At 35.9% G+C, this 14,295-nt stretch overlaps 1 protein-coding gene across 1 annotated transcript in view; it reads left to right on the plus strand.

The window, feature by feature from the left end:
* The window catches only part of LOC150088966 (rab5 GDP/GTP exchange factor-like), a 55,499-nt gene that overhangs the window by 17,949 nt on the left and 23,255 nt on the right, over nucleotides 1-14,295 (plus strand). The window contains exons 2-3 of the mRNA XM_090370972.1: nucleotides 6,263-6,473; nucleotides 8,450-8,589. Of these exons, the coding sequence (XP_090227098.1) occupies nucleotides 6,277-6,473; nucleotides 8,450-8,589 (337 nt within the window). The 5' untranslated portion in view covers nucleotides 6,263-6,276. The remainder of the gene's footprint in view (nucleotides 1-6,262; nucleotides 6,474-8,449; nucleotides 8,590-14,295) is intronic.

Below are 14,295 nucleotides of genomic sequence, written 5' to 3' on the forward strand. Positions count from 1 at the left end.
AAAAAAAGGCAGAGTGTTACTCTGATATCTGTTGTACATCACAAGTGGTAAAAATTGATTTTCCAACAGGAGAAAAAAATAACGTCAGAGAGCATTGCATTTTACAATTGAACAAAAAGAGACAGGGCTTAACATAGTGGGATGAGTTGTGTGCTACGTATGATGTCAGCTGGAATATTATATGCTAGTTCATGGTGATTTTTTATTCCTTAACCCTTTGGCAGGTGTGTATATTTCCTTCCAATTGACAGGCATACCTTGGGATCAGGTATGACATTTTATAACTTTACAATAAATTGGCATGAAAAAAATTTTAAATTGTTAATTTTTTGATGCCACCCTTATTTTCAATCTATTATGAATGTAATTGCAAATAATGTATTTTTTATATTAATCTCTCAGTTTACATCTCTCAGTGGTCCACTGAGAGATGTAAACATTTTAAGCAAACCAGTGCTTCCATTGGGAGATACATGGATCAAACATGATGGTACAACACTTTGGTAATCGGATATGACAGATGCAACTAATTTTAAATTCTTGATTTTTTTTAACATGAGATAATTGATAAACATGAATAATCTTAAAAAAAAACTAGGTTTTAATTTTTATGGCAAAACTTCTTCAATAACAAAATAATTAATGATGCTAATCGATTAGAAATAACCAATAATTGAGGAATTCACAAAAATTGACATTGATGTCACACATACAGATTTTGTTTAAATTAGAAAAAAATGGCTCTGTCATACTTTCTGGGAGACACTCCAACCGTAGGGTTAATGAATTTAGCTGGCATGAATTCACAAGTGATATTTCTTAGTAATAATACATGTACAGAAGGTAATATGCAAAGAAGACTTCATAAGAAAAATAAAAATGATCACTCCAACAGATGGACAAATGAAATGACACATTTTTGCATTTGGATCATGCATTGAATGTTCAAGGAACCTTGAGGATAAAGATGAATAATTTTGTATTTATAACACTGTTTACATATACGGACAGAATTAATAGCAATTATTATTTTCTTATTTATTTTATTTTTTTTCTCATTCATTGCTAAATGTTACTTTCATGAATTTTAACTGTTTTGTTGTTAGAGCAATGCTGAAGTTTTGTGCATCGAATGCCTCGATGAACTTAATTTAGCAAATTAATGGTTTCAATTTCTATTTCATATTACTATATTTTTATAAAATTTTAACCATAATTAAACTTTTTTCATTAAAACCAATGAGTATTTTTAGTGGCTAAAAAGCACATTTACAAAATTCTGATTTATTATTAAAAATAATAATAAAATTAAAAAGCACTGCAGTTACTAGTAAAAGGTCAAGCAGTAGTATACTCCTAATTCAAAATACAGGTAACCCTCATATAACACGGTGTTTAGGTTCCTATAAAATCTTGTGTAGTGCGAAATCATGATATATGGGACTAAGAACCAGTACGAAAAAGGTGGGTTACATTCCAAAAGCTAACAAAAATACACCTGTTTTTTTTATAACTATGCAAAACTTAATTTTTTTTAAAAATAGTAATAACTGAACAGTCTTACAAAGTGATGCATAATATGTCAGATAATATACATTCATTTAATTTTCTTCCTCTTCATCACTGCTAAGCACAAATGAGAACGTATTCTCTATTGTAGAATAACTTCATCTTCTGAACTTTCCTCTGCAACATCTTGATTTTGTGTATCTTCTGCTCTCTTTAAAAATTCAGTAATCTGGGTTTGTTTGCTTTTGCTTGGTAGATCTTTGTAAGTTTCATGGAATGGAGCTAAGCATTTTCGAAGCTCCCTTTTAAACTTTGTGTTCCTTTCAGTAGAAGGATCTGCATTCAAAAAATAAGATTATAATTGCTCGTCTAGGTTTATGCCTTCTCGTATGCTTTTTAGCATGAAATTTGGAACTTCAGAATTTTCATCGGTGCTATCATCCTCTGAATAGATTTGGTTTACCTGCAAGCCATTTCCACCAAATCTGCTCTGTATGATACCTTTTCCCCTTTTTTAATCCTTTTTATTAAATACAATCCTTTTTGTATCTTTGATTCTAGAGAAATAGTTTCTTTTGAGCGGTGATTTTTTTTTACTTTCCTTAGGGCTGGAATTTAATTCACAACAAAGAAATTATTCCAGTATGGTTCTTAAGAACAAAGTTTAGTAATACCTCCCGGAAAAATTTATAAAAGATCAAATAAAAACCAAAATAACCCTACAAAAATCTTAAAAGCCATGAACTGCAAGTGTCAAATTCACAATTTTTTATGGTCTCAAACAAGCACAAGTTAAATAGCACAGAACTTAAAGCAGGTATTTCTCAATTTTTTTTTGCATAATGACTAGCTAGTTAATAGGGGGAGAGGTTAATAGGGGGGAGACAAAGACTAATGGATTAACAGTAGCCACGGGCAGAGGTGAAAGAGATTCTTGCACTGCTTCTATTGGAATGAGCAGAAGCCTGAAAAACAAGATGCAGGATATTTCAGAGACTGCTGGAAGTCATTGCGGTACAAGTAAACACATGGGTTGTGTTAGGGTAGCTAAGAATAGAAACAGGTGCATGTATACTTGCGTGTACACTAATGCTAGGAGTTTAGTAAATAAATTTGATGAATTTGAGGTATTACTCAAAACATCAAAGGCAGATATTGTTGGGATATCAGAGACGTGGTGTCACACAGATATAAGGAATGCAGAACTGGAATTTGGGGAGTACAACGTCTACAGGAAGGATAGACAGGATAGGAAGGGAGGAGGGGTTATGCTATTAGTTAAAAAACACATAAAATCCAAGGAAGTGAAGCCAGTTGACATTGCTGGACAGTGCAGTGTTGAGTCAGTTTGGTGTGACATAAGCATAGGTAAATCAAAATTGAGAGTAGGAGTGTGCTATAGGCCTAATGACTCTGATGAGTATAATAAGATACTGTACAGGGAAATAGAGTGGGCCAGTAAATCAGAGAGTCTTATAATGGGGGATTTTAATTTCCCAGATATTGACTGGAATTTGTGGGTTGGTCACTCACACACTAGCAAGGCTTTTGTGGATTTATTGGATGATTGTTTTCTACACCAGCATGTTCGGGAGGCAACTAGAGGGAGTAATACTCTTGATCTGATTATCAGTAGTGATTCTTCATGCATTAGGAATCTGCAGATAAATGAACCACTGGGTGGCAGTGATCACAGTGTGCTGAAGTGGGATTTACTCAAGGAGGTAACTACCATCAGAGGTAAAGGGAAGGGTTTTTGCTTTCGTAAAGGAGACTATGCTGGTCTGAGACAGTATTTAAATTCTATACAGTGGGACCAACTGATGATGTTACCAACAGCAAATTCAAAATGGGAAGCATTCAAGGAACTAATCTTGGAAGCTACCAGGCTTTACATACCAACCAAGAAATATTGTTCAAGGTTCAGGCCTAAATGGTTGTCAGATGAACTAATGAGACATATGGCAGGGAAGAAAAATGCATGGGATACATACAAATTAATGGGTGACGTGGAAGCCTATGATAGATATAAGTTGGTCTGTAACCAAGTCACAAAGGAGATTAGGCAGGCAAAGGCAGATTATGAGAAATCCTTGGCAAAGGATGCAAAGAAAAACAGAAAAGAGTTCTTTACCTATTTAAACTCAAGAAGGAAAGGGATGAATCAGATTGGTCCACTGGATGTTGATGGTTCAACAGTTGAGGATCCAGCTCAGGTGGCTAACAATCTAAACGAGTATTTTGCATCTACATTCACACATGAGGAGTTATTCAGGAAGGGGAATGTCGTAGGTGAAGTAAACATTGGCAGTGAGCTAGATGATTTTCTAATAACTGAGAGGAAAGTGGAGGAGAAATTGTTGAGGATAAACATAAAAAAGGCACCCGGGGTGGATGGGATCTATCCAGTTATATTAAAGGAGGCAGCAAAGGAAGTAAGCAAACCCCTAGCCATAATTATGAGAGCTTCTTTGGACTCAGGGGAGGTACCCATGGACTGGAGATGTGCAAATGTGACCCCAATTCACAAAGGAGGATCAAAGGCTGACACAAGTAATTATAGACCTGTTAGTTTAACTTCGGTTCCAGGAAAATTAATGGAGGCACTGGTTAAAGAAGCACTGCAGGATCATCTGGACAAGAATTCAGTTATAGCTCAGACACAGCATGGGTTTGTTAAGGGCAGGTCTTGTCTGACCAAATTGATTGGATACTATGATGTAGTCACAAAAGAACTGGATGCAGGGAATAACTTTGATATTATATATTTGGATCTTAGAAAGGCTTTTGATACTGTTGCGCATGGAAGACTGCTGCACAAATTGGAGAAGTGTGGCATTCGAGGCAAATTGCTGCTATGGATAAAGGGATGGTTGAGTGGCAGAAGACAGAGAGTGGTAATCAATGGACACTGCTCAACGTGGACTAATGTTATTAGTGGAGTTCCTCAGGGTTCAGTGTTGGGTCCATTGTTGTTTTCTGTATTTATAAATGATATTGATGATGGTGTATCAGGCTTAATGTCCAAGTTTGCAGACGATACAAAGGTTGGCAGGGTTGTTAAGGACACTACTGATACTATGCTGCTGCAACAGGATCTGGAAAGGTTGAGCAGATGGGCTGAGAGGTGGCAAATGAAGTTTAACATTGACAAATGTAAAGTACTACATATGGGAAACAGTAACCCCAGATCAACGTATCAACTCTGTGGTACTACGCTGACAGTGGTAGAGAATGAAAAGGACCTGGGGGTAATTGTGCAGGCAGATATGAAGTTCTCTGAGCAGTGCAGACGAGCTGCAAGAGTAGCTCATGGTGTCTTGTCAATGATATACAGGAATTTTTCTAGCAGGGACAGGGATGTGATTATTCCCTTGTATAAGGCATTGGTCAGGCCACACCTTGAGTACTGTATACAGGTCTGGAGGCCTCATTTCAAGAAGGATGTAGAGCTGCTGGAACGAGTACAGAGAAGGGCAACAAGATTAGTGAATGGAACAAAGGGTTGCTCTTACGAAGAAAGGCTTAAGTTTTGCAAATTACAGAGCCTGGAGACTAGGCATCGCCGAGGTGATCTGATAGAGGTGTACAAGGCTTTGAATGGCTTGAGCATGCTCAATGCCGATGGAATTCTTCCTCTTGCTCAGAATAATCACCTGAGAGGGCATAAATTCAAATTGAGGAAGGACGGATGTCGGATAGATGTGCGGAAATTCGCCTTTAGCCAGCGGGTAGTTGGTTTGTGGAATAGACTTCCATCGCTTGTTGTTGAAGTTGATAGCCTAAACAAATTTAAGGCTCAGCTGGACAGGTATTTCGAACGAATTGAGGGGTGAAATGGGAGTAGTGGTTGTTTTTTTTTTTCTTTTTTTTTGGCTGATGCTGAATAAGCTTGCTTTCTTGCATCATATGCCTCTACTAATGCTAATGCTAATGCTAATAGCGGGGATTCACAAAAAAGAATGGAAATGTTGAAAAATTATATCCAACATAATAGCAGGGTTTCACTTGGACAAAAGCTCAAAAATAGCCTGTTATGCAAGGTTAGCATTGCATAAAAGGCTATTTTTGTAACCGTGTTGTATAAGTACCATGTTATGCAATTCTGTAACCATGTTAGGACAAAACAGTGTTATATAAGTACCGTGTTGTGCGAGGATTACTTCAATTTATCAATCGTGTTAGAGCAAAACCGTGTTGTAGGAGTACCTTGTTATATGGGAGTTGCCTGTACTCACAACTTAAAAAAACAAATACTTAATTCAGCTGTATTATAACTAAATGCTAAAATGATTAATTATAGTATAGTAAGGTATTGCCTAGATATTTTTTAATATATGCATTGTAGTTTAACTTTTGTTTAATTAAGCTAGAAAGAATGTAATTCTGTATTGACAATTGTTCTGTTACTGCTATCTTACAGCATATTCCTGTACAAAAAAATGTCACTTGATCCTTGAAATTTTATCTTTTTTAAAATTACCATTTTGGCCTGTAGTTTTGGATATACAACTTTTTTTTTTTTAATAAATAGAGGTTTCTAGGTCAATAATAAAAAATCTACCTGAAGTATCACCAGTCTAGTAAAAAAGACATGTTGGATTACATTGAATAGTAGCAGTTGGAACCATTGTTCCTACAGTTTGCCAGAATACTTAAAACTCAATTTCTGAATTAAAATTTATTTTACTATTATTTTATATTATTTTTATTTATTTATTTTTTTTTTTTTGTATATTTATTCTTTTAATAGGTTTGAAATACATTATGGACAAGATGTCATTTTCTACAATATCCAAAAAGAGGACAAGGAAATCTAATCCCCTTCATATTCCTGAAAAAGAGTTAAAGTGTAAAAATGGTTGTGGATATTTTGGAAATCCAGCATGGCAGGGTTACTGCTCAAAATGTTATAGAGAACTCTATCAGAAACCCAAGCAAACTGAAGCAAAATCTTTTAGAAAGTAATAATATTTACTATTTTCTTAACAGTTTTCAGTATATTGTATATGATGTTCTTTATTCCTTTTTTATTTACATATGCTTTTTGCATTCATTGACATTACTTTTGTATATATAAAATATTTCATTTATGAATTACACAAATGCATGACTCCTTGTTCATGGAAACACTCCCCTGTCTCCCACACCAAAGGAAGAGTACCACTTTCATAATAAATAAAATGAATAACGACATGGCACTTTCAAGCACCACTTCTTCAGATGAGGCTGTGGATGAGTGGTGCTTTAGTTTTTCTTATTTTTATTTTTTTGTTAGGCTATCTTATTATTCAGTTAGCAGAATCATGCCTTGCCTAATTGTAGCATTAATTTGCTGCATTAGTTTCATGGTATATTGGTTTTTCATTTTCTACAGTAGTCCTGGAGACATAACCACGTTTGTCTTTAAAGTAAAGTTACTTTTGATGCAGACGTAACTGTATTATGTCTATATCTGACATGATATGGGTTTAGCCTTATGACAACCCTTCATTTTGTTCATTATGTTGTAACTTATTCTGCCATTTAGTTTACCGTAATGCCTCTGATCATTTATGTTAAGTCAGTTTATGATTTAGTTTTTAAGGTTAATTTGCATATTTGTATTTATTTTAGACCCATCTGACTGGGTTGACATTTAAATTTGCATTTTGTTTGCTACATTTGTATTTAAACTATAGCTGTATTAAATGAATGTATTATAATTTATAGTATCGTTTCTTAGCAAATTTCAATAGTAGGTTAATTAAAGTTAATATTTAAAGCTAAGAGGTTTTATAACAAGAGAAACAATAAAGACTTGTGTAACAAAGAAATTAAGCATCTTAGTATTGGCCATGCTGCAAGGAAGAAAAGCTTATACAGCATCAGCTAAAAAAAAAATTGTTTTACCCACTTCATTTGCCTATTCCTTCTAATGATTTCTCCAGTCCTTTAAATTTACTCAAATTACCCAGTTCCGTAATACCAGATAGAAATTTATTCCAACAATCATTTATCTTTGGCTGAAGGTTAATTTTTTCACATCTTTTCTGCATCCATTCTTTTTTTAAATTTAAATTTGTCTCCTTGTGTCATCTGATAAGCAAGCAAGAGTAAAGATGCCTTCATTTAATTTATTGAGTCCTTTGTGAAAGCCTTAAACACTTCAATTAGGTCACCATACAGATTGCAGAATGCATGGAAAAGGTGATTAAACCAGCTTATGCAGTCCATGTGTAGTTCAACAAAGAGGGTCTGACTTGTTATATAATCATAATTTATTAATTAATTTTAATTATTTTTTCTATAATTTATCTATCTTTAAGATCTAAAACAACATTTATTAATTTCTAGTTATCTTGATAAATGTAAATTTATCAAGCCCTTTGAAAAAGAATGGCGATGAATTGATAAAACAGAACCTGCTGAGTATAATACAAATTTTTTGATAAATATTGCATCCAGAAGATAAAATAATTTATGTATTCTGCTTTAAATGAGATATTGCACTGGATAACATTTTTTTTTTTTTTTTCTGTTGTAGATATAAAGGCTTATATATATATATATATATATATAATTTTTTTTTTTTTAATGTAAATGTTGTGTATTATAGTTAAGTCATTATCTGGACACTCCTGCCCTCGTATTACTACAACTAAAATTCTTCCACATTCTGAACTATTAGTGTAATACGAGGGCAGGATTGTCTGTTTCTATCCTAATTGCCTTCCTAATTTCGACTCCCATTAGCTAAACAGCCAAACAATGACTTTTAACTATAATACATGGCATTTACATAAAAATATATATTTATACTTACTAGCTCTATCTATACAACCAGTCGCAAGATAGGCACATAGTTTCATGCAAATTACTTATACAAAAACCTCACAAATAATATATATATATGTATATATTTTATGCTCTGATTTTAAGGAATTAAATAATTTTATAGGCTGTCTCGGAGTGTAAGTGATGCCTCAGAAAGTTCTCACTCACTAACATTTTCCAAATTTGAAGAGAAGAAGAGGCAGCAGTCTGAAAAAAGAACAAAGACTATAAGAAGCATTATAAAAAGGGGAAATACCTCAAAAGGTAATAGCAAAAGGAAACATTTTATATATTTTATCCTGATATTCGTAGGTGTTCTTTTCCCCTCCCTATTGTTCCCACCATATAAATTCAGCAGTCAAACCTATATTATTATTGCACTCTTAACATTTTTATCAGAGAAAAATTGTATTGTATAATTTCTGTTCCCATAATTATGTATAAATGAAAAACACTGAAACACCATGTTTTAGCAAATTATTAATTTACTTGGTATTCTATAAAAGTTACAGTTAAATACATAACTTTCCTAGTTTTGACGTAGTTTCAAATTCACTCATTCTTTCATTCTGGAGACTAAAAATAGAAAATAAATTATAAATTACAAATGAAAATCCACTAGCACAAAATTAATATTCTAAAATACATTAAAATGCAAATTACATTTATTTGCAAATAATCTCAGAAGAAGAGGTAATGGAACCTTTCCATTGTTCAGGTATGGTATGATGACATTGTGAATGGATCTTTTATAAGATCATCTGACTTTATTAACTTTTGATGAATTCTTTGATAAATAAATATTTTTTGTGTTATTTTTTTCTATCTTGCTGCTTTGGGGACACTTGTACCCCTCCGACAGTGACAGACATTGGGCTTAAGGATGTCAGTGGAGGAAACAAAAGGTGGGTATAGTTATACAGGAAGACATGATCCCACTTCCAACTTCAGAAGAATAACAGAAAAAAGAAGATATTACGGCATCAAAGCAATGTTAGGTGGGTCGGAAAAGTGCTAGCTTGGGTGGGGGATTTACAGATTAATAGGTTATCAGTAGTCGCAGGCAGAGGTGGAAATGATTCTTGCACTGCTTCTATTGGAATGAGCAACAGCCCAGAAAGCCATTTGCTAAGGATTTCAGAAACTGCTGGGGGATCATGAAACAAGTAAATACATGGGCTGTGTTAGAGTAGCTAAGAGTAAGAATGGGTGCATGTATATACTTGCATGTACACCAATGCTAGGAGTATAGTAAACAAATTTGATGAATTTGAAGTGCTGGTTGAGACATCCAAGGCAGAAATTGTTGGGATATCAGAGACTTGGTGCCATTCAGATATAAGGGATGCAGAAATGGAATTTGGGAGTACAATGTGTACAGAAAGGATAGACAGGATAGGAAGGGAGGAGGGGTTATGCTGTTAGTTAAAAAATACATAAAATCTAAAGAAATGCATCCAGTTGACATAGACCTAGTCAAGATCCTTGGTTTATTCTGAATTGAGAGAGCGAGATTTTGGAAGCTAAGTGTCCATAGATTTACCGATCGTAACTTGCCGCCATTGTTATACAATACAACTTTATATCCTAAACTAGATAGCGTTAGCTTAGTATAGTATATTATATAATATTGTCAATTAATCAGTAAAACCTATTAATCTTGTTAAACTTCATTGTCAATTAAATTGTACTTTTTAACTAAATACATATAACTACTTAGATTTTATAAACGTAACATAATTAATTAATACATAACTTAATACGGAAGTTATATAAACGGAACTCCTAGATAATACTCGATACTGAAAAATATATATAGATATATAGTGTTATAACTGTGTTGGGATACAAGTTTAGAGTTATAATTTTGTACTGAAATTGAAATTTTATTGAAATTAAATCAAAATCATGACTCAGACCAGAGCAGCAAAGCAAAAGGCTCAAGCTAATGGGAGTGCTGTGGCTCGGGAGAACTGAAGGGGCCAGTTGCCCTCTGAATGCACTGCTTGCTTGATATTTGGGGAGCAGTCGGATACGGGACATGATATGGCCATGGGGGATGTCCTTGTGTGTGTGCGTGTAAGGAAATCAGGTGACAACTCTGCGTTCTTATGGGCCTATATGAGAGCTTGAAGGACAGGGTGGATGCCCTTGAAGGATCTAAATTGAGGGGGCCCATCAAGCTCTCAGCTGCCCACATCAACGCCAGTGCTTGCACTTGATCATCACGCAACACAGCGGCAACCCCCAAGTCAGAATGTGCTGGTCCCACAGGAACTAGTAGTTGTGGTGACTCTGTTGTCAGGGAAACCGGGAACATTTTTATGTAAAAAGGATAGGTGGAACAGGACCATGGTATGTCTACCAGGGGCAAAGGTTGATGACGTTGTAGAGTGGATATCATCTTTTAAGGGCACAAAAGATGATATTGTTGTATACGTTGGCACTAATGATATTAAGAGTCGGAGACCGGCAGAATTACATAACAAGTACAGGTCACTGTTGAAAATAAGCCGTGAATTAGGGTTCAATACAGCCCTGGAAAGATGTGCAAGGCTCAAGGGGTAGAATTTTTTTCAGCCTGATCTGTACTTGTTAACAGGAGAGATTGCTTCTACAGGGATGGGATAAATTTAAATAGAAAGGGTGCAAGAATATTTGCTGATGCTTTCGAGGCAGTGTTAGGTGGGTCGGAAAACTGCTAGCTTGGGGGGATACAAGGATTAATAGATTAACAGTAGCCACTGGCAGAGGTGAAATTGATTCTTGCACTGCTTCTATTGGAATGAGCAGCAGCCTGGAAAACAAGATGCAGGGTATCTCAGAGACTGCTGGAAGTCATTGCAGTACAAGTAAACACATGGATTGTGTTAGGGAAGCTAAGAATAGGAACAGGTGCATGTATACTTGCGTGTACACCAATGCTGGGAGTTTGGTAAATAAATTTGATGAATTTGAGGTATTGCTTAAAACATCAAAGGCAGATATTGTTGGGATATCAGAAACGTGGTGTCACACAGATATAAGGAATGCAGAACTGGAATTTGGGGACTACATTGTGTACAGAAAGGATAGGCAGGGAGGAGGGATTATGCTATTAGTTAAGAAACACATAAAACCCAAGGAAGTGAAGCCAGTCGACATAGCTGGACAGTGCAGTGTTGAGTCAGTTTGGTGTGACATAAGCATTGGGAGATCAAAATTGAGAGTAGGAGTGTGTTATAGGCCTAATGACTCTGATGAGTATAATAAGAAACTGTACAGGGAGATAGAATGGGCCAGTAAATCAGAGTCTTATAATGGAGGATTTTAATTTCCCAGATATTGACTGGAATTTGTGGGTTGGTCACTCACACACTAGTAAGGCTTTTGCGGATTTATTGGATGATTGTTTTCTACATCAGCATGTTCAGGAGGCAACTAGAGGGAGCAATACTCTCCATCTGATTAACAGTAGTGATTCTTCATGCATTAAGAATTTGCAGATAAAGGAACCACTAGGTGGCAGTGAGCACAGTGTGCTTTGATTTATTCAAAGAATTAACTACCATCAGGGGTTAAAGTGAAGGGTTTTTGCTTTCGTAAGGGCGACTACGATGGTTTGAGACAGTATTTATATTCTATACAGTGGGACCAACTGATGATGTTACCAACAGCAAATTCAAAATGGGAAGCATTCAAAGAATTTATCTTGGAAGCTACAAGGCTTTACATACTAACTAAGAAATATTGTTCTAGGTTTAGGCCTAAATGGATGTAAGATGAACTAATGAGACATATGGCAGAGAAGAAAAATGCATGGGATACATATAAATTAATGGATGACATGGAAACCTATGATAGATATAAGCTGGTCTGTAACCAAGTCACAAAAGAGATTAGGCAGACTATGAGAAATCCTTGGCAAAGGATGCAAAGTAAAACAGAAAAGAGTTCTTTACCTATGTAAACTCTAGAAGGAAAGAGATGAATCAGATTGGTCCATTGGATATTGATGGTTCAACTGTTCATGATCCTGCTCAGGTGGCTAACAAACTAAACGAGTATTTTGCATCTACAGTCACACATGAGTAGTTATCCGGGAAGGGGAATGCCAGAGGTGAAGAAAACTCGGGCAGTGAGCTAGATGATTTTGTAATAACAGAGAGGAAAGTGGAGGAGAAATTGTTGAGGATAAACATAAAAAAGGCACCCGGGGTGGATGGGATCTATCTAGTTATATTAAAGGAGGCAGCAAAGGAAGTAAGCAAACCCTTAGCCATAATTATGAAAGCTTCTTTGGACTCGGGGGAGGTACCCATAGCATTAGTAGAGGCATATGATGCAAGAAAGCAAGCTTATGCAGCATCAGCCAAAAAAAAAACTGCCACTTCACCCCTCCGTTCATTCAAAATACCTGTCGAGCTGAGCCTTAAATTTATTTATTTAGGCTATCAACTTCCACAACAAAGGATGGAAATCTGTTCCACCAACCAACTACCCGCTGGCTAAAGGCAAATTTCCGCACATCTATCCTACATCTGTCTTTCCTCAATCTGAATTTATGCCCTCTCAAGTGATTATTCTGAGCAAGAGGAAGAATCCCATTGGCATTGAGCATGCTCAAACCATTCAAGGCTTTATACACCTCTATCAGATCACCTCGCCAGTGCCTAGTCTCCAGACACTGTAATTTGCAAAACTTAAGCCTTTCTTCGTAAGAGCAACCCTTTGTTCCATTCACCAATCTTGTTGCCCTTCTCTGTACTCGTTCCAGCAGCTCTACATCCTTCTTGAAATGAGGCCTCCAGACCTGTATACAGTACTCAAGGTGTGGCCTGACCATTGCCTTATACAAGGGAATAATCAGCTCCTTATCCCTGCTAGAAAAATTCCTGTATATCATTGACAAGACCATGAGCTACTCTTGCAGCCTGTCTGCACTGATCAGAAAACTTCATATCTGCCTGCACAATTACCCCCAGGTCCTTTTCATTCTCTGTCAGTGTAGTACTACAGAGTTAATACGTTGCTCTGGGGTTACTGTTTCCCATATGTAGTACTTTACATTCAATGTTAAACTTCATTTGCCACCTCTCAGCCCATCTGCTCAACCTTTCCAGATCCTGTTGCAGCAGCATAGCGTCAGTAGTGTTCTTAACAAACCTGCCAACCTTTGTATTGTCTCCAAAGTTGGACATTAAGCTTGATATATCGTCATCAATATTATTTATAAATACAGAAAACAATAATGGACCCAGCACTGAATCCTGAAGGACTCCACTAATAACATTAGTCCACAATGAGCAGTGTCCATTGATTACCACTCTGTCTTCTCCCCTTCAACCACCCCTTTATCCATAGCAGCAATTTGCCTCCAATGCCACACTGCTCCAATTTGTGCAGCAGTCTTCCATGTGCAACAGTATCAAAAGCCTTTCTAAGATCCAATTATATAATATCAAAGTTATTGACTGCATCATAGTATCCAATCAGATTGGTCAGGCAAAACTTTCCCTTAACAAAAACCATTCTGTGTCTGAGCTATAACTGAAGTTTTGTCTAGATGATCCTGCAGTGCTTCTTTAACCAGTGCCTCCATTAATTTTCCTGGAACAGAAGTTAAATTCATAGGTCTATAATTACTTGTGTCAGCCTTTGATCTTCCTTTGTGAATTGGGGTCACATTTGCACATCTCCAGTCTATGGGTACCTCCCCTGAGTCCAAGGAAGCTCTCATAATTATGGCTAAAAGTTTGCTTACTTCCTTTGCTGCCTCCTTTAACATAACTGGATAGATCCCATCCACCCCAGGTGCCTTTCTTGTGTTTATCTTCAACAATTTCTCCTCCACTTTACTCTCAGTTATTACAAGATTATCTAGCTTACTGCCAGATATGAATACACCTCTGTCATTCTCCTCGCTCAATAACTCCTCATGTGTGAATGTCGATGCAAAATATTCATTTAGTTTGTTTAGCTACCTGAGCA

This window comes from Mastigoproctus giganteus, chromosome 3 (genome assembly GCF_048544385.1).
Source record: "Mastigoproctus giganteus isolate SK-2022 chromosome 3, ASM4854438v1, whole genome shotgun sequence".
Lineage (NCBI taxonomy): Eukaryota > Metazoa > Arthropoda > Arachnida > Uropygi > Thelyphonidae > Mastigoproctus > Mastigoproctus giganteus.